Source organism: Grus americana, chromosome Z, assembly GCF_028858705.1.
Source record: "Grus americana isolate bGruAme1 chromosome Z, bGruAme1.mat, whole genome shotgun sequence".
Lineage (NCBI taxonomy): Eukaryota > Metazoa > Chordata > Aves > Gruiformes > Gruidae > Grus > Grus americana.
In genome coordinates this window covers 2,588,288-2,607,669 of record NC_072891.1, presented here as the reverse complement: position 1 = coordinate 2,607,669, position 19,382 = coordinate 2,588,288, and the positions used below count along the sequence as shown (strand labels likewise).

The 19,382-nt window shown below is 45.9% G+C and overlaps 1 protein-coding gene across 1 annotated transcript; it reads right to left on the bottom strand.

Annotated features, from left to right (window-relative positions):
• Window positions 1-430: 430 nt before the first annotated feature.
• Window positions 431-17,575, bottom strand: MEX3C (mex-3 RNA binding family member C). The gene is made up of 2 exons (XM_054808963.1): window positions 16,720-17,575; window positions 431-2,638 (listed from the first exon to the last, which is right to left on the bottom strand). Exons 1-2 carry the CDS (start codon window positions 17,405-17,407, stop codon window positions 1,413-1,415), a joined length of 1,914 nt encoding a protein of 637 aa, XP_054664938.1. The 5' UTR covers window positions 17,408-17,575; the 3' UTR covers window positions 431-1,412.
• Between the last annotated feature and the right edge of the window lie 1,807 nt (window positions 17,576-19,382).

The window sequence follows — 19,382 nt, the reverse complement described above, 5'->3', positions numbered from 1 at the left end:
AACCGTTATTTGTAAACTTTTATACGAAATGTAACTCTTCAAGTGGAAATAAAAAATAAAATTTTCTGTATATTTACTAGTTCAATACACATATAATTTCTTTTTGTTATACTGAGAAAAAAGCTTTGTCTTGTCTTGGGAAAATAATGCTTCAGAAAAAAAAAATAGAAAAATCCACCAGAACTCCACTTTGTGTCTTTTTTTTTTTTGTTTTTGTTGTTTTAATATATGCCAGCACAGATTTGGGAACGTACTGAGGATGAAAAAAAAGCTAGAAACATCCACAGGTTGAAATGTAAGAAGCGCGTTCAAAAGACTTTTTTTTCTCCTTATGATTGGAAAGACAGTTTTGAAATGAAGTAAACTGATTGCAGGGCCACTGTCACAGCTGCTGTCATGAATAATACAAGGGCACGTACACAACTCCCCCTTTTTCCTTTTCCTTACTAAAAATAAAATATGTATTTATATATGTGCAAGACAAATATGGATTGAACATAAAAATGCTTCACATTTTGAACTATATTCTCTCTAAAAATGTAATTTAAGAACAGCTTGATCGGACTAATGAACGGAATGTCAGCATCCTCACTATTAGTCGAAGTATGTGCATCCCAAAGCCCTTACTGAAATGGGATGAAGCCAGCCAGACTTTTCCACATTACATTAAGAAAAGCAGTGGGTAGGAATTCACAAATCGAGACGTTCCTGATCCTCTGAACATACTGCCCTTAACACGTCGGGCAAAACGGAGATGCGCCGGGCAGTTTCTCTCCCCCTCAACTCACCGTAATTCATTATCTGAACCTGCCAATAACATCATCCATGTCAATCAATCAAACTACACTTTAAAAAAAAAAAAAAAGGTATTTGCAATGCTGAAGAATTAGGCATAAGTTGTTGCACAAAGCAAAAATAATTTCCCCAAACCTGTTTTTCAAAACTGGCAGTGTAAAGAAGGCAGCATTGGAAGTGTTGATATATTGATAATGCCACAAACCCTCCGACGGCAGACGAGTACTTCTGCATTTAGGCGACGAGGTTCATTGCTGCCAGCACGCAGAAGTCAAACGCTTAACAGAGATCCTTTAGAAAGCCCGTAAAAATTTGGTTTTCTGGTTTTTTTTCGGTTGTGTAATTGATGAAAACTTCCCCTCACTGTGCCATAACATCACACCAGATGTATCTCTGCTAAACATGCCATCTGCTTACACTGAACCGGACAGAGACCACCTAGGTTTAGTGTTACCGTAGCAGCCTTTTGAGAAAGTAGAAATTTATTAACAACTTCAGCCTAATCCCAAGAAAGCCCAACAGTCAGAATTCATTAGGAAGTTTACTAGAGGGTACCATTACACCCATGCCTTTAAGAGTTTTTAAAAGTCCATAATAATAATAATATCTATATATATTTAAGAGTGAATTTGGATTGCCTGAGTAACAGCTGTCTGGCAAACGGGACACGATGGCGTTTCCTTTTCACAGATTTTGTTGGCACACTCCATGCAGAAGAGATTGTGGCCGCAGGGGACCAGGGCCGCAATGACTTCGCTCTCGAAGCAGATCACGCAGTCGTGCTTCCGTCTCGATTCGGGGGGCGAGCTGGACGTGGAGCCACCGTTGGAAGAAGAATAGCTGTTGGTACCATTGGAGAAAGCAGGGATGTATATGGGAAGGCCGGCTTGGTGGCCGGTGCTAGGCGGGTCGCTCCTCACTCTCCTAGCCAGCGGGTGATCCAGACTTTCCGGAAACGTGGGCGACAGACGTGGAGTAGATGGCTGGCTCCCTCGGCGCTGAGGCTTGGCGTTACTAGCCGGGTCGCTACCAAAGCCGGAGAGTGGGTTTACGGGTTCAAAAGGGGTCCAAATGGTTTGGGAAGGCGTTGGTAAGGAGTCATACGCGGGAGAGTCGACCGCAAGGTCTTCCGTGCCCACCGAAGGCAGCGTTTCTCCAAACCAGAAGTTGCCTGTGCTGAACGGACTCGTTGGGCTGAAGTCAGCCAATCTATTGCTTCCAAAATAGGAATCTGTGGAGCCACTTCCCAAAGAGCTGGAGCTGTCATTTCTATAATTAGAAATCATTCTGGTGCGGCTAGGAGGGACAGGATTAGAAGCAAGCCACGCAGATCCAAGAGTGCCTCCTTCAAAGCTGACATCCGTACCGTTGTAATGGAAATCGTTCTCTTCGTTCAGCTCGATGTAGTTCCCGGTACGCATGGCTATATGCATCTCGATCTCCTCGCGCGCGCGATCGACATTTTCGGGCATTCCCGTAACTTCGAAGACAGGCTCCTTGTCTCTGCTGGGAGTGACTATGTAGGTATGGGTCTGCTGCTGAATTCTTTTGATTGTAGCTCCTTTCGGTCCAACCACTAGCCCAACTACACGGTAAGGCACCCTGACTTGGACTGTCGTCTGACCCGGCAGGTTGGGGGTACATGGCAAACCTCCCAGGGCAGGACCGTTCTTGTTGCGCGACGCTCTGATCATGGAGAAGTGTTCAGCAGCTGAGAGAATTTCCCTTTTGGCCATGGCTACATCCTCTTTTCGTCCAGTGACAACAAAGATGGGTTCTTCTCCACGAACGGGGGTCTTAATGTAAGTATTTGTCTTGGCCCTTAGTGCTTTTATTTTGCAACCTGTTTAAAGGAAACGCATGCAAGTTTAGCAAGGCGTCTAAGTTTAGAAAGCCACAAGAAAGCCGTCTATTTTAAGCTGCTTGAGAGTTTCAAGAAACCATAGGGTGAAACCAGAAGCAGCTGTTTTTATCTCTGCAAGCCACACTAGAGAAAGCGGTAACAACTTCTACCTATTATTTCCAAACAGACCTCTTGACACTTACAGCCACAAACTCTTTTAGCAACGTTTCTTGGGCCGTTTTAACCCATCACCTCCTCAATTGCTATTAGACACGGAATAAACGCGAACGGCTTTTTCTCTACAACAGCCACGTTCATGATTATCCCAAAAATACTGGTGAGTTTATATTTTTTCCTCCCACTGATTGGATATCCTTCAGTCACTCCTAAGATCCTGCAAAAGGAGTAAGGGCTCACGCATACACGCGCTTAAAGTCTGCTGGTACGTTAGCCTTTCACTGCCAAGCACGTCCTAAAAGCAAATTAAACACTTACAACTGAGAGAAGGGTCTGTATCACACAACCTGTGTAGGATATAGATAAAATTATTGATTTACTGAGAACTCTTCATTTGCTCCCTGTTATCAATAAGTGTTGTTTAAACATTACTCTTCCCTGTGGGATGAAGGAGCCACTCCTTGAACTGTCGAGTAGGAGTTCAAGCAGTCTGTTGCATGCAAATAAGGCTTACTATGTAATATTACGTGCCTACATGGAATTTCTCTCTTTAACTGGGTAGATACAGCCTGAAAGAGAAGCAAAAAGTTAATGAAACGTTTGCCTTTGATTTTTGGGGACTGAATTATCAAGTTTGCTAGGACACAGCGGCAGCAGGCTCTTTCCTAAGACACTTAAGGCATTTTGGCACAGTGCACAGAGAACCGCCTTTTACCCATCGCAGGACCAGAAAAGCAGGCAGTGCAAAATTAAGAGAGGCGAGCAGGTCCGTGACATCCAAGACAGTCTGCTGGACTCAGTCTTAACTGAATTTAGTATATATCAAAACAAATTCAAAAGCATGTCATGCTCAACGTCATTTTATAGCGAACCTCATCTCAAAACAACTCTAAGCAACACTTGCAGACCAAGTGTTTCAAGCATCATTTCACTTGCAGAGTGAAATTTGTTCCCATTTTCCTCATTTACTTTAAGTATCTCGTAACTGTCTGGGTACATGAAACGATCTCTCGAAGTAAGTGTTTTGACAGTCCCTTGCACCCGAGGTACCACTAGCAATAAATATTTTACAGTTCGAAAGCCACTCAAAGATGCATTCTATTCAGGACTATCTACTAATATTAAAAAACCCAGAAAATATGCAGATACTGGTTGGAATAAAGGGAAGGAAGAGCCTCTTCTTGCAGGGCCCCTGCACACAGCAAGGACAAAGGCTGAACACAACAGTCCTTTGTTTCCAAGACGCAGCTGGAGAGGAAGTTCATTATCTTCAACAGCTCGTCAGGGAGGGTTCTCGGAGGCCCTACCTCAACCAGAACACGCACCAAGGAGCACCGGAGGGTTTCTGCAAGGGAAGGAGTGAGGCGCAGGCAGATCTGCGCAAAGGAGGGGATGGGGATCCAAGAGCCGAGCTAGAAGAGCAAGTATCTGCAGGAGAGAACAAACCTATAAGCCTTGACCTTCCACTACAGCCCACCAATTTTTACCAGATTTAAAAAAAAAAAAAAGAAGGGAAAACACAGGCACGAGACGCCTTACGGAAGTAGCAAAGCACACATCCTTTGAAGCCATGCCATTTCCCTGCTCATACCAGACAGCAGCACCTCACTTGGGCAATTCGCCTGTACTCCCTCCATCTCTATGTCTGCATTTCTCCCTGTAAGTAAATGCACTCGCCTGCTCTGCTTCCCATGCCTTCACACTTCGAAAAGATGGTGAGCCCAAACCTTAAACCCACCAGGAAACCCAAAATTGCATTGTTTTCACACCAATCAAGCCCTCTTTACCAGAGCACCTAAAATCGAAGTCAGCCTCCTGATGTGTATCAGTTATTCTCCAATTTACACAAATTACTTCCATTTACTCCATCCCATTCAAGTATATATTCTTATTTCCTAGAAATTTCAGAAGCAGCATTTAAAAGAGAATACTAGGAGCATCTAGCATAAGATTTATCTATATAAAAATATATGTAATTCATTACTATATACCACAGTTCAGAGCCTACTTAATTCTAGCTTCCAAAGTGCCTTACCAATTCTTATAATTTACATTTTAGACAAGATTTTCCTGATGTTTTAGAAACTCAAATCACATTACAATGCTGCAGCTTCAGCTTCCTTCCCCATTTCAGCTGCGAACTCCCAGAGACTGCTTTGCCAGAGCCACATTTCCAAACTACTGCGGTGTGAAGAAAAGCCTTCCTCGCCCTCCTTCTTCCTCAGGCTGCGGAATGGCCCAGACCAAGGTGAGCAGAGCTTTTAAGGTACGAGTCACGTACCTAGAAAGCAGAGGCCAAACGCTGCCCCAACTCCCTGCAGCGACAGAACAAGCCTTTTCAACATTGGAAAGCTGGCTTCAATGGAAAGCTGACTCCACAGACCGTCAAGGTCAACTCTCAAACTTTATCTGAAAAGTTAGAAGTGAAGAAAGTCAACACATAGGAAAGCTGAGATTTCTGAATGAGTCAATGCCCGCTGGGTTTTGTCTGCAAAGGAGCACTGGAAAACCCCACCACAGACAGTCATGTCACAACACAAGGTCAGTAGCCCATTATACCAAGCCAGCAGGATGATCCTTCTATTTGCTTTTACTCAGCTGCTCCGGTTTCCCACCCTCCTCCATTAGTCACTACCAAGATGACGATATGAAGCACGGCCGATCCCATCCCCTCTCCGACAATTCACAGCATCCAGAGGCACTGCGGCCACGATGACATGAGGTCGGCCAGCTATGAAGTCATGTGGCCAAGGGATGAATCAAGAAGTTTCCCAATCTCATGAGGCTAGACAAAGCAAGACAAAGGGGGGAAAAAAAATACACTGCCTCACACTTCTGCAATAAATAATCAGATCATTGTATCCAAAATTTTGAAGTACAGAGATAAAAGGCTAAAGAGGGGACTTCTAGACTGGAAATCCAATTTAATCAAGCCTGTCAAAGTAATTTTAATTTTGGTATGATAACAGAAGTCTATTCAATACAAGTTACCGTACTTGGTTCAGCAGTATAAGCATTCCTAAGCAGCACACTCAACTATAAGTACATAGTGACATGGTTCAAGCAAAACCCTTCAGTTTTGCTTTCATTTAGGCAAAGATTTATTACTTGCCTGCCCAGGCACCGGACGAGGAGCCAAGCCTGTACCGAGCCCTGCAGGTGGTGTTCATCCTGCACTGGCTGATTTGCATCATTCTTCTCAAGCCTCCCCCCCAGTTTTCCCTTAAGAGGATTATTTGACCGAACATTTTAAAAACACTACAAACATTATACTCCCCAAGAAACTTAAGGGTAGCTCTGAAGGAATTGTTTACCTCATACTCTACCAATTTTAAATGATCAAATGTTTCCTTATTAAAAAAAGGTGATAGGAAAACAGATTTTTTTGTTTCCTCCCTTGAAGTGAGAGTTAAGCACAGCAGCCACAGCACCCGCAGTCCTCACCCATGCAGTAACGACCAGCTCAGCCTTCACTCGACTTTCACCTTTCATCATCACTTAACAGGATGATACACATCAAACTCAGTCTCAGGCCATTTACTCCACGAGGGAAACTCCTCGGCAGAGCCAAGCGACCGCAGCGGGAACTCTGTGTGTGCCTGCCTCGCACCGTGCCAGCCGACCTGCTGCCGTGAGCCAAGAACTACCCAAAAAAGCATCCCACAGCCGCAGCCCAGGAGAAACAGCATCTTTCCCCGATTTCTTCCTTCTGCTGAATTCACCTCAATGCCACGCACTGGGAATGGGAGGAGGATTGATTTACAGATGAGGATGACATCGTTGCGTGGTCTCTTCCAAACAGCTACATGAGGGGAAGGGAGTCCTTCATGCTTCCGAGTACCAATGTTAGCAAAACGCAGCCTGTCAAAGCAGGGATGCACACCTCATACCCATGTTCCTCCTGCAGCTCTTGCCAAGTGCTGTGAAATTGAGATTCAGGCACACACAGGAACCTAAATCTGTTGCCATCATGTCTGTTTAACCTTGCCTCACCAATTTACATAGGGCTTTTGGGGGAAAAAAAAACCAAGCTGAAAAAAAAAGATAGTTTATCTAAACAGAAACTGGAAGTCACGGTAGGTAAAAATTCAGTGAACAGCCCCTGTGAACCACAATCAAATGACAATACCAGTTTGTTCTCCTTCCCTGCTCCTGACAGGTACCTGGCTAAGGGGGTCAAAACTGAGAACCTCCTGCAGCTCTTCAGACGCACAAATCCTGTGGGAAGACACCAGCACCGCCTGGGCTGTAAGAGCAGCAAGCAGGGTGACATTGCATTAGCACCAACTCATCTCTTACACGGGACATACACCCAGCATCCTCCAATTTGGCCCCAGAGCAAAGCAAAGATCTCACAATTGGCCTCCACAGCTCGTTAGCGCTAAAGAGAAAGCTGTAAAGAGAAAGCTGTAGTTCACAGGAATATATTTGTCAGTAGCTTTGCCGTTATCTGATGAAAAGCAATACTGTATTACAGCCTCCACTCTGAATGCGGTCTTTAGCACTTTGACCACCGATTTTGTAATATGCTGACACCAAATAAGGAGACAGCGAACAGAATAATTAAGTAACATCGACCTGGAACCACGAGCTGCTAGCTAGTAGAGCCACGGCCAATTCCTTGCCTAGAAATTAAGGGCAGGGTCTAGGAAGTCCCTGCAGATCCGCAGAGGATGGCACTGCATCATCAGACACGCCAAGGAGAGTGGGGAACGCACAGGGATTTGTTTTCTACGAACCTGCAAACCGTCGTGCATGGACACAGCTTTAAAGGTAGAGTCTGTTAAGCTGGCACAGCCCTTATTTCATTGCTAGGTTGCTACAAGGTTTTAATTGGAAAGGGCGAACTCCTGCAGCTAAGGTAACAAAGGATTTGCAGAGACTGAAACACTGGATAAGGCCAACGGCTGCTGGGTCTGCAGAGCGTAACACTGCCCACTTCATTAACAAAGAAAAATTAATTTATTTCATTGAGAATGACTGCTCTGCATATTTTTCAGAAGAGCTGTTCATCCTCACTGGCGGTACAAGCTGTGTTCTTTTGCTTAAACATACACGGTGCTTCCTCTCGCTCGTGACATAGCTAAAAATATCCATCCAGTTTGTGATTATACAGTAGAAAACTGATACATGCCCCATTTATTAAGCGTACAGAGATGGAGCAGCATTGGGACAGAAAATTAAATCCTAAACTGTTTAATGGTTAAACCTCCTTAAGCAGGGTGGCTACACAAGAAAATTAAGACCAGAACATTTTTGGCACTTCCATGGGTTATTCAAGTCCTAGGAAATACTACCTGTGGTCTGGTCAGTTCATAGACTGACTCTGGTTACTATCGCCTTTCACCTAAGATCAATTAATTCATCTCATACCTTGTTTTTATTCATGAACCGGAAAATTTCAACCCCTGACAAATTTATTTTTTTTTTCCACCCGGCTGTTGAATATAGTTAGTTGATTCAAGGGAGATGAAGAAAGTAACTTCTCTGCACTTGCAAAAGATGCTGATCTGCACAAAACCCTAGATCTACATACTCAGGCAGCTATTTATCACCCCTCCGGCATTTTGATTTTAAGAATGAAGGCTGTAAAAAAATACTCCTTTTTAGTTTTAAACAATTTTAAGAGACAGCCTAAACTTGGACAGTAATTATCAAATAGCATTTTTTGAAAGCAAGTTTTCATTTATTGTTATTCAGCCTTCTCTACAGCAAGAGGTAAACCGAGAGACACCTCATCCATCCTGAAGACAGGACTAGATCAACCACCAACAGCCTTAACAGCTGCCAATTAGCATTCTCTAGTACAGGTAATAGTCTGATCACTATTTGGATTAATTAGCCGGTAAGATTAGGGCTCCTGTGTGACAACTAGGCACGATACATGCCAGAGAGCAAACAAATATGAACACACCAAGAGACGGGCGCAGCTTGCAGGTGGGATTTGCTAAAGCTCATGGGGCGGGTCTAGAAACAGAAGATGACAAGAAGAGAGCAGGCTAACTGCTTAAATAAGGACAAGGATGTACGCAGATTTTTAAGGAAAAATGTGTTTTGCTCACGTAACAAACCAAAGCAACCTCCTCTCTGGTGGTACCCAAGCTGCAGTTCCATGGAGGTGGCCACTTGAAACACACACGTGAAGTTGTGAGATTGATGTCCCCAGGCAAAGGCTTTTCCCACAGGCTACCCGAGCACTAGTACTTCTGCCCTTCATCAGGTTGTATTTTTCAGAGGAAATTTTTCATTTATCACAGTAAGGATGCTTCATCATAATAAGAACCCACCAAGCACAGCTTCTTCTCAAATTTACAATCCAAAATGCAATACTGACACCATTACAAGCCAAAACTTGGGAACAAAGTTCTGTCTGTCTGCATTAATGGTTTCAGACACCGACTGTACCTCAGAAGTGCTGTACACAGGTAATAACCATCTTTCACTTCTAGCTATAGCAACACTACAATAAGCAATGCTACAAGTAGGTACATTAGTGACTAGTGTAGAGGAGAAAGAAAAACTGAACTGACAGCCACACTGATACAGTTATTCCAAGAGAAGGAAAGATGACATACAGGTCTTTCAAGAAAAATAAAAATTAGAGCATTTTATACCAAAGACATTTTTCCCTGCCTCCTGACCCCCTTATTAACTTACCACTGCAATCAAAGGCTTTTAGTTATGCTGCAGTCACCAACCCCCTGTGCCTGCCTGTGGAACGTTTCAATATGACTCACGCTATATATAGCGACCAAGACTGCTCCCATTATAATTCCATCACGCTTACCCATTTCTGAGGAGCAACTGACCACTTATTTCACTTTGTATTTTTTACGTGTACGAATGCTAAGATGATACATGACTTTCCTACTTGTTGTCATCCAGCTGGAACTGCAGAAAGGTTTTTTTAGACAAGATACTTTCCAGACCAGCGCTTCAAGCTTGAGCGCACCAGATGCTGGAGCCACACGGGCTCAGGCTTGCCTGGGTACCAGCAAGGAGGACAACCTGGAGATCTCAAAATACTTTAAGCAAGAGCCAAGGAATCACAGTCTGGCTGTGCCAGACCGCAGGGAGCAGGACTTTGTTTGGCCCTGTTGCTGCCAAGCCAATGGATGGGAAAAGAGGGGAGCTTTAAGATGGTCTCTGATGATGCTGAGAAAGCTTCCCAAGAGAAGGCTGTTTCCAAGCTCTTGGGGACATTTCCCTCTTCTGGAAAACAAAAGCCCTGGTTCAAGAACAGCATACAAACTCTTTATTAAAGATTTCTTAGGTATGTATCAATTTATCAATCCATTTATATATCAATCCAGTATAAAATGAAGTAGTCAGCTTACACACCGTTCCCCCTCTCTATGTCAGGCTGGAACAATCCATTACATCAGCAATTGCAAAGGCGTAGGAATACTCTGATTCCCAAGACAGAGGGCAACTCAGTAAACAAGTTACATGCAGCAAAACAGCCAGAGGGCGGAAGCTTGTATTAGTACTTGCACTACTGCAGCACCAGGACTAAGGTAGCAGCTGCTGAGCAAAATTAGAAAGATAGAAAAGTAGAAAAACAATAGTTATAGGAGAGGGAATATGTCCAATAAATAAAACAGCTACAGGTAAAAAGTTGTTTTCATTAAGAACATTGATCTAGTTAATGAAACAGATCTGTGCGAGCAACAATGTTGGGAAAGCTGACCCGCAGAAAGAGGATATTAAAAGGGACGACCATTCAACATGCCACACAGCACGTCAAGATGGCCAGTAAAAAGAAGATCGCAAAAACCCCAGGCAAATCTTCACCTGCACCAAATCCCTGATTCAAAAACGCTGCTAGAGCTGTGTTTTCATACCCAAAATTCCACAATATATTGTCAAATGTAAAGTGAACTGGAAGGTATAAAGTAAGAGATACTGTGTCTTTGTTCAAAGGAGCAGCAGAGCGCTTGGTGCAGACTGCAGAACTACTGACTCAAACCAGTGAAGGAAACTGAGATCTCGGACGCTGGCAAGATCTCATGAACTTAAAGCAATACCTGAAAGAGAGAGAAAAAAGGAAGACATTCTTAAGGAGCAACTGGAATTGGAAACAAATGCTTGATTTAAAGCTTTTTGGATTTTTCTTTTGATTAAATAAGTGTTCTAGCACTCAGCAGCCTTTTTTTTTTTGTTACAGCAAGTTTGCAACCCTATCCCTGTTAAATTTTTTGCCTGCAATGGGGAATTGGCCCTGTGTAGTGGACATACTGCATCAAAAACAAACTTAAGATCTTTGAGATATCCAACACTTGTTTAGAACAAAGCTTCTCTTCCAGAAATTCAGACCACAGTGTACCAGAAGAGAGGGTAATGGGGGCTAATACAGGGAAACACACAACATCTGCTGACTTTACTAACAGCTTAAAAAAATTCATCACCATTTTCTCATGCCACAGGCAGGTTAATCCAGTGCAGTTCAGAAGCACATTAATCAGGATTTTGGTTGTTAGAAACTTAAAAAAAAAAATTATTTTAGGACACAGCAATTCTACAAGAAAAACAAAAGGACCAGAAGATTAGAAATTAGCATTTTACATGGCAAGATTTTTATGATTTTAATTTCAGCTTCATCCAAAAAATCTTACTTATGCAGGTATTCACTTCTGGTATTTATACATTAAAACCTACAGAATTTCTGGCAGACTACACAAAGAGAAAAATCTCTCGAGTGTGCACTGCGTTTGGTGTGCTTCCCACCCAACAAGCCAGACAAGAGCAGCATTTACAACTGAGGATTTACAATCCCAGCTGGAGAACCTGCACCCTTCTGACCCACTTTGCAACTCGACTCGGATCTTTGCATAGCACCGATGACAAATAGCAGAACTGAAATAATGTTAGTTACAGAGGAATAGGCCGCTGAAACTTCAGCAACGATTTCAGACAGTGCCAGGCCACGGTATGCTCACGTGTTTCAGTTCCTGGAGTTCCAAGTTCTAAAAGTGACGAGACTAACTTTTCAGAAAAACAGGTTTTCTCTTCGATTTCAGCAAATAGCTCAAGTTTTCTTTCAGTCTTAGAACAGGTCCATTTAATATAATATTTAATAACCTGCTTGTTAGGGAAAATGCAAAAAAAACCCCAAAAAACCTAAAGTGTAACTGCCTTTTCAGCTTTCACTTAAAATAAGTGAGCTGAACCTGTGGTCTTTGTTGTCTGTGGCAATCAACTGACACATATGTGATGACTTCAGTCATGCAGATTAAAATTATTCTTCAGAGTGGAAATCTTAAGCATCCAGTTTAAAAAAAAACCCCAAACAATCTGCAATTCAGACTAGTTAACTATGTGTATGCTGACTATTTTTTACAGGCCAGCAATTAATAACCCATCAAGGCTACCTCAGTATTGTCAGTAATTCAGTCACATTATCATCACATCGAGACATAAACCCAGACATAGTTCTTTTTGACAGGACTATAATTAGTCTACCATAGGACATCTATGTACTGTACTCTGTTAACACAAATATGTGCTCCAGGATTGTTTTAGCACTGTTTCCACTCCCCAAGAGTGAGAGTTATTGTTTTTATTTGGCTGTTCAGCTATGCTAGATAGTTATCTGCTACCAACTTATCAGTATTTTTTTTTTTTTTTGTTTCGAGGTACAGGACTGTTTTAAGCGAAATAATATTTTGCTCAAAAGCCCACATTCAGAAGCAAAGAACAAAAAGGAGTCCAAGATCATTAAATATGCATAAAAGTGTTATTTTAGTTGCAAGGCCGTCTCATGCAAAGCAGATTTGTCATTATCGATTTAATCAGTGAAATGGGATGATATCATTCCTCCTCCTCTTACTCATCTGGGTTTTGGAGACTGCCCTGCCCGTTTCAAGTTCTGCAACCATCATCCAAACTATTCTTCCTGAAGAAAGAGAAGCATCAGGCTTTAGAGTTAACTAGCTTCAACTCAAGTGATGTCTCGGGGAGGAAAAAAACCACTACTGTCAGCTTTATCAAGGACGTAAACACTTGGAAAATCACGTTACTTGGACAGTCACAATGCTGGAATGCATTAGCAAATTTATTCCAGCAATCATTATCTGAAGACAGTTAATACACTCAGGGATGCAGCATCGCTCCACAGGACAGACTTTTGTCCCTTCCAGCATCTTTCAGGTTTCCTGTTCCTGTCTTCAGACACAACCCCTCTTTTTGCATTATTAAAAAAAGCTTTTAATGTTCAAACACGTCTATTTTAGTGAAAAGAAAGTAGCAGGGGGCACTGAAGACTCCAGTTAAACTTGTCAAATCCTTTTCAAGGCCCACCAGGCCATGGCAGGATTGCCACAGAAAATCACCATCATTAACTTTACATATGGGAAACAGTTTTCAGGTGATCCTCAGCAGGACTTTTTTTTTTTTTTTTTTTTTGCAAGTCCTTCACATCATTTCAAGATTAAACCAAAACCTTCCAAGTTAGAGCTCCAAAAGTGGTTTTGGTTTTTTTGGGGTTTTTTTAAGTCTGGAGACATGCTTATATAATTTTGGGTATATGCCCTATGCCAGCTTTTCTCAGGCAAAGTCACCTCCCCGGCAACACAGCTTTCTTGCTACCACTTCTCAAAAGCACTTTCTCCAACATTATTTTGTTTTTTTAAAGCAATGCAACTTTATGTACATTGGATTTTTAGTTGCTGACAGCAAAGGAAACCACTTTTCTGGTCAGCATGATGATTGGCCAACTTACCGAAGGTTGGATTCAACAGCTAGTTCAAATTCATACAGGAAGCCTGTACAATGCCATGAATGGAATCTAGTTTTCCTGGCTCCCAGTCACATGCCTTAACAAGAATAAAAGGATACAAATATCTTTTCCTTTGTTGTTCACCTTTGAGATTCTTCCACTTCAAAGACTACAAAGAATTATATTGCGCTTCCCCAACTAGTGTCTGTCAGCTTCATTTTTGGGGGACAAGGGGAATAAGAAAAGGTTGAGAACTTTTGATATTAAAAAAATACTGTAGTATTTCTGAATCCTGGGAGGGTTTTTGTGCACTTTTTTTTTTTAAAGAATAACACCTACTATTTGGTAAGAGAAAATTGTACTTAAGCCTTTTCCAGTAATGTAAATACTTCCAGCAACAAAATCCTTAACTACTGTCACAGTAACACAGCAGCCTCCAACGTAGGTTCACAAGGAAACCATCAACCACAAGGTACATTTCAGGCGCTCCACACCTTCTAGAACTGTGACATCCCACATCTGTGCACAGCCACCAGCAGAGCTTGGCTAAGCGTGGGAACCTGCAATATAGCAACCCAGAGCGGGGCTGTGGGAGCACCACTTCACTGCCTGAAGTGCTATATTTATTTCTGAAACTTGCACATAATCGAAAAAAAAAAGTATGAAATGCAAGCACCATCAGGTTTTTCTTGTTTGTAGCTCTCTTAGGAATTGGGGGCTCCTTCCGTCCGATAAACAGTGTCTGGAAATTCTCCACCTCTGTGCAAAAAATTTAATTTGGATAAAGAATACAGTGGAATTCTAGTTATCATTACTCTTTCAGTTAGGGGGTTAGGACTTAGAATAAACGTACTTTCAGACACAGCAGTGAGGCCTCCAGCAAAGCCCAGCTCAAACTCAGCATTCCTGGTATTTCAGAGCTGATGTTTTTGGGCTGCAGACATTTCAAGTTCTTTTTATACCTCACAAAGACGGCAATAGAAAGAATCTAAACTTAATCTTTGTGAAAATCCATCAGAAGTAACATTCCAATCAGATCGCCCTTACATAATTAGATATTAAAGTATTACAGCCCAGAAGAGTCTGGCATAAAACTTAAGCTGAATTCGTTCAAGATAATGTAACCAGCTGGTTACAATGTGTGCTAGGAAGAGAATATGCAGCATCTTCATTTTTAGAGAGCGCAGAATGATCAGCAAAGGATGCAGCTCCACAGAGCCAGCCTTGCTCGAGGCAGACGGATGCTGGGCTGAAGCACAGACACGGGCAAAGCAGGTGGATGAGAGTAAAAGCCTCTGGTTCATAAAAGGAGATGCAAGGATGAGTATTTCTAAGAAATGTGACAAATATTTAGTGGAACTGATACAACTTCAATAAGGCAGTCTCTAAGCATGTCTCCCCCTAATCAGAATTCTGAAGGACCTCCTTACGCAAAGCTTTTATGCAAATAAATTTGGTAACAACTTTTTTAGCTCTCCTTCTGCTCCTTCCTCTTTTGTAGTCCTAATTCTTTTTAGGATACGATCCCTCCCCACCGAGGCTAAATATTTTATCACAAGCCAAGCAGTGTGACATCAGATAAGAAATAAAAGCAGAAGCAGCAAGTGAACTCTGCAGGAACAATGATCCTATTTTTATGCAAACTCCATTATCTTGTTTTTAAGTGACTCAAAGTACTGAGAAATATACTACAGAGAACAATCCTGATCCAGTGGAGAATAAACACGGCAGCCTAATCAGTCCTCAAAGCCCAATAGTTCATATTTCTCTTTTAGAGGACAGTAGCAATAACCATTTTCAGTTCTGTTTTCCATCTCCCTCCCCCGCCATCCCCAATGACACATGACCAAAGTCTTAAGACATTCAAACACTATTTCTTGGAAAAGATATTTTCTGCTTCTGAACAGACTTGTCTGCATCAGAGGAAGATACCTGCCAATTTCTGCAGCACAGGCTTTGGTTCTCCGTGTGACACACCCAGCAAAAAACTCACTCTAGACTGCTAAAAGCCTAAAATAAATGTAGGAAGTGAAAACAAAAGTCTGCCTAAGCATCGGTGCTCAGTGGGCATTTCCTTAATGTCACATTGATTTAGACCCATTTTACTATTTCTTCCATACTCAATGAAAAAAAAAAAAAAGAAACAAAAACCGCATTGATGTAGAGAGACCAGACAGCATAACCACTCGTTATCTGAGCCGATCAGCAAACGAGACACACCACCCCCAAGCCAATAAAGAATAACACAGAAAGGGAAGAGGAAGAGAGCGGCGACTTCATTGTCTGCATTTCCACACCTACACTTGACACCGCTCAGCGCTTCTCTTGATACATAAAAAGTGCTTTTAAAATTAGGTTCGCTGCCAGAACGCTGGCACGAAACGTCATCTTTCTAACTCCTCCAAGCACCGTTCCCATGAGACCACATGAAAGGCCAACAACGAATGTGACATCACCGATATGACCTTATCCTAACAGCGTAATAAAGACCCGTGGAGTGTAGCAATAGCGATCAACAGGAAGTCACAACCCGAGCAGAAAGACAAGGGCTTTCACACAGAAGAGGGCTGCACGTGGCTCCTTTCTCCATCTCACCGGCTTCTGAGGTCTCTCTTTGTCTTGCCGAGCGCCGTGGAAAGCTGTAGGAACAGTGTTAGCCCATACCCTGCTCTGCAAGGCAAGCAAGTTAAAGTCCTTCACCCAAAACTCATTGTAACACACAGTCCTAAAGTTCCTACAGTGAAACGCAGCTTCTTACTGAAGACCACAGGCACAGCGTCGCCGAAGACCAAAGCCTGTGCCAACACCTACCTGTACATGGCCTGGCTACATGCTGTGTTTTACAGCTCGAATTAACAATAACCCGAGCTCTGAGCTAACCCACTGCTCGCCTCTTGGCTTCGCAGGCAGGGCCGGCACCCTGTCCCCCGTGGGGAAGCCGGGGTTTGGGAGGGGAGAGGAAGGTCCCGGGGGCACGAAGCCACCACCGAGGCGAGGGGCTCCTCCAGCCCGCACCGAAGGGACACAGCCCGGGGGTGCGTGAGGAGAGGACTGCCACGAAACCCCGGGGGAAGGGCAGCAGGCCCAGGCCAGGCCGCGGCGCACCTCCGCCCGCTCCCTGCCCGGGGACTGGGGGTGTCCCGTGTCCCCTCTCCCTCCCCCCCCCCCGCCCCGGTCCCCCACTCACCTTGGCGGCCCACGATCTCGGCCACATGCTCGGAGCTGGGGACGGGCACACACTCGGTGGTGTTGACGCTCTTTCGGCGGAGCAGCGCCGCCTGCTCGCCGTTGAGGCCCGCCGCCCCCCCGCCGCTGCCGCCGCCGCCGCCCAGGCCGCCGTAGGCGTGGGACAGCATCGCCGCCATCATGCCCTGAGGATCGTCCGCCCCGCAGAGCGCCCCCGCCGCCGCCTCCTGCGCATCGAAGGAGGGCGAGAGCAGGACGGAGCCCAGCGCCGGCAGCAGCGGGAGCGGTTGGGAGGGCGAGGAGGATGAGGAGAGGAGCAGTAGCGCGGCCGGGTCCTCCTCCTCCTCGTCCTCCCCCGCCAGCAGCTCCTCCTCCTCCTCCTCCAGCTCCAGGTCTCCCTCGTCCCCCGCCGCCGCCGTCTCCTCCTCCTCCGCCCCGCCGGGCCCCGGCTCCCCGGGGGGGTCGGGCGGCGGCGCCAAGCCCGCCCGCCGCCGCCGGGCTTGCCGCCTGGCCGCCCCTCCTCCTCCTCCTCCTCCTCCGCCGGCGGCGGCGGAGGGCAGGCCGCGGTCGCGGAGGCCGAGGCCGGCGAGGCGCTGCTGGAGCAACAGCAGCGGCGGGTGGGGGGGGAGGCGCGGCGGCTCGGCGGGCTCGGCGGCGGGGGAGGCCGCGGCGGCGCTGCCGCTCGGCATGGCGGGGGAGGCGCTGCGGGCCGGGCCGGCCGGGCCTAGCGGCGCCGGGCCGCCATGCCACGGCGGGCACCGAGCGTGGCGGGCGCGTCCTGGGCGCTGGGGCCGCGCTCCTCAGCGCGCCTTTTGTCCCATGGCGCTCCCCTCGGCGGCGGCCGCGGGCGGCGGCGGCGGGGGGAGGGGGGCGGGCGGCGAGGAGGGGGAGGTGGCGGTGCGGCCCCGCCCCGCGCTTGTCGCCGCGCTATTGGGCGGCCGAGCCGGCTCCTGGGCGGGGCCGGGGGTGGGCGGGGCGGGCAGCTGCCTGCGGGCGGTCCCTGCCTGCGACCGGTCCCTCGGCCTCTGCCCCTCAGAGCGCCCAGGGACACACGGGGCAGCTGTGAGGAAAGCCAGCCTGGTCGTCCTGGGCTTAAATTCACCCGCCCTGGTGAAACGGGTGCGAGCGCAGAAAAGGTCAAAAAAAGTAAAAAATCAGAAGCCTTTAATGGCTGCCGTGCCCGCCTTCCCCCCTATTTTGTCGTGTGCTTCCCTGCTGAGGTGAAGGCTCCTTTATGCAGGAACTCGTGCGAGTTCAAGCTGTGCAATTTTTCACATCAGTCCCTTAGCGTATGTAGGTTCAAGTCGCAGGTGGAAATTTCAGGCAGAACATGAAGAAACTTGTGATTATGCTGTCATGAAGAGTCCGAAATGAGAAAGAACTTGACGCTGAAGTGAAACGACGGCCAGGGAGAGGGTGGGCTGTGTAGTGCTGAAGTGAAGGCCATCAGCTCCCGTTCCACATTCTGGGCGGGAGACCCCAGGGAGGAACGCAGAACAGAGAGCGAGGTGGTCCTCCACAGCAACAGACTGGAAAATGGTCTTCGATGGCAGCCTTCAGGGTCGGTGTGAGTGGAGCGGTGTTCTTCTTCATCTAGTCAAGGAAAGCCACGTACAAATGGTTGAGATACGAACGTCGGAGCAAGAATTGGGGTTGCGTAGTGGCTCCCTGAAGATGTTATGGTGAGAAAAGGTCCTGGGGAAAAGTCCAAGTCTCGGTTAGAGATGCTGGTGTCTTTCCCAGTGCTGGCAAAGGGAGATGTCAGGGTAGGATCATGGGCCGGCAGAGATGAAAAGTTCTGTATTCAACACGTAGCTGTGAGCTGGCAGACAACCGTGAGATGTGAGACGGACAGCAGATCTTTACGTGGGGTAGAAGGGCAGAGGTCTGCAGTAGAAGGATCGATCTGTGCACCGTCGGCAAAGGAAGGGGAGATTTCCAGGAGAGGGGCATGGGTCACTCATGGCTCCAGGAGAAAGACAATGGGTCTGCTAAGCATGGCAAAGACCGTAGAGTGCCGGGGTGGAACATATTTGGAAAGAGACATGGTCTGTAACTGGAGGAAAAGCAATCCAGACAGCCACAGTTGTACTCAGCACATGTTGTTCTCAGCAGCCAGATGTCCACGTCATTGCAATCACCGGGGGTGCTAAGTGGCACCCGGGTGGATGCTGCTTGCAGCGAGACCCAAATCCAAATTGCCTTGCTGTGACCACTCCGTCGGTGGGAGCCGACGCTTGTCCTTAGAGGTCCTCCTTCCAGGTCAGAGCCCAGCAGGGCTCCCAGACCTTCATGGAGATGCTCTCTAGGTCACCGTGCTGGGGGCACAGTGCCCGCACTGGGCTCCAGATGAGCAGGTTTCATTTCTCCTTTTCAATAAGTAAATAGATAAATGAACACGACAGCCCCTATATCTACCTGTGGAAAATACTTGTAAAAATGAGGATTAGATTGTTGCCCGCTGGAGCCTGTGGTCAAGACAAAAAGCGTTCTCAAAGATATTTTTTGAGCAATGGAGGCTGAAAACATCATTCCTACCTCAGGTCAGAGGTAACAGCCAAAAACCCTGGATGCAGTGAGAGAGGCTTTTACCCCCCCCGCTCGCATTTGCTCCGTTAACCTACACGAATACTCGGTAAAGACTTTCCCAACACCACTGTTAGA

Coding starts and splice junctions, on each gene's coding strand:
- MEX3C (XM_054808963.1), bottom strand. CDS start 17,407: ATGCCGAGCGGCAGCGCCGCCGCGGCCTCCCCCGCCGCCGAGCCCGCC. Junction 2,639..16,719: donor CGAGATCGTGGGCCGCCAAG/GTGAGTGGGGGA, acceptor TCCTTTAAACAG/GTTGCAAAATAAAAGCACTA.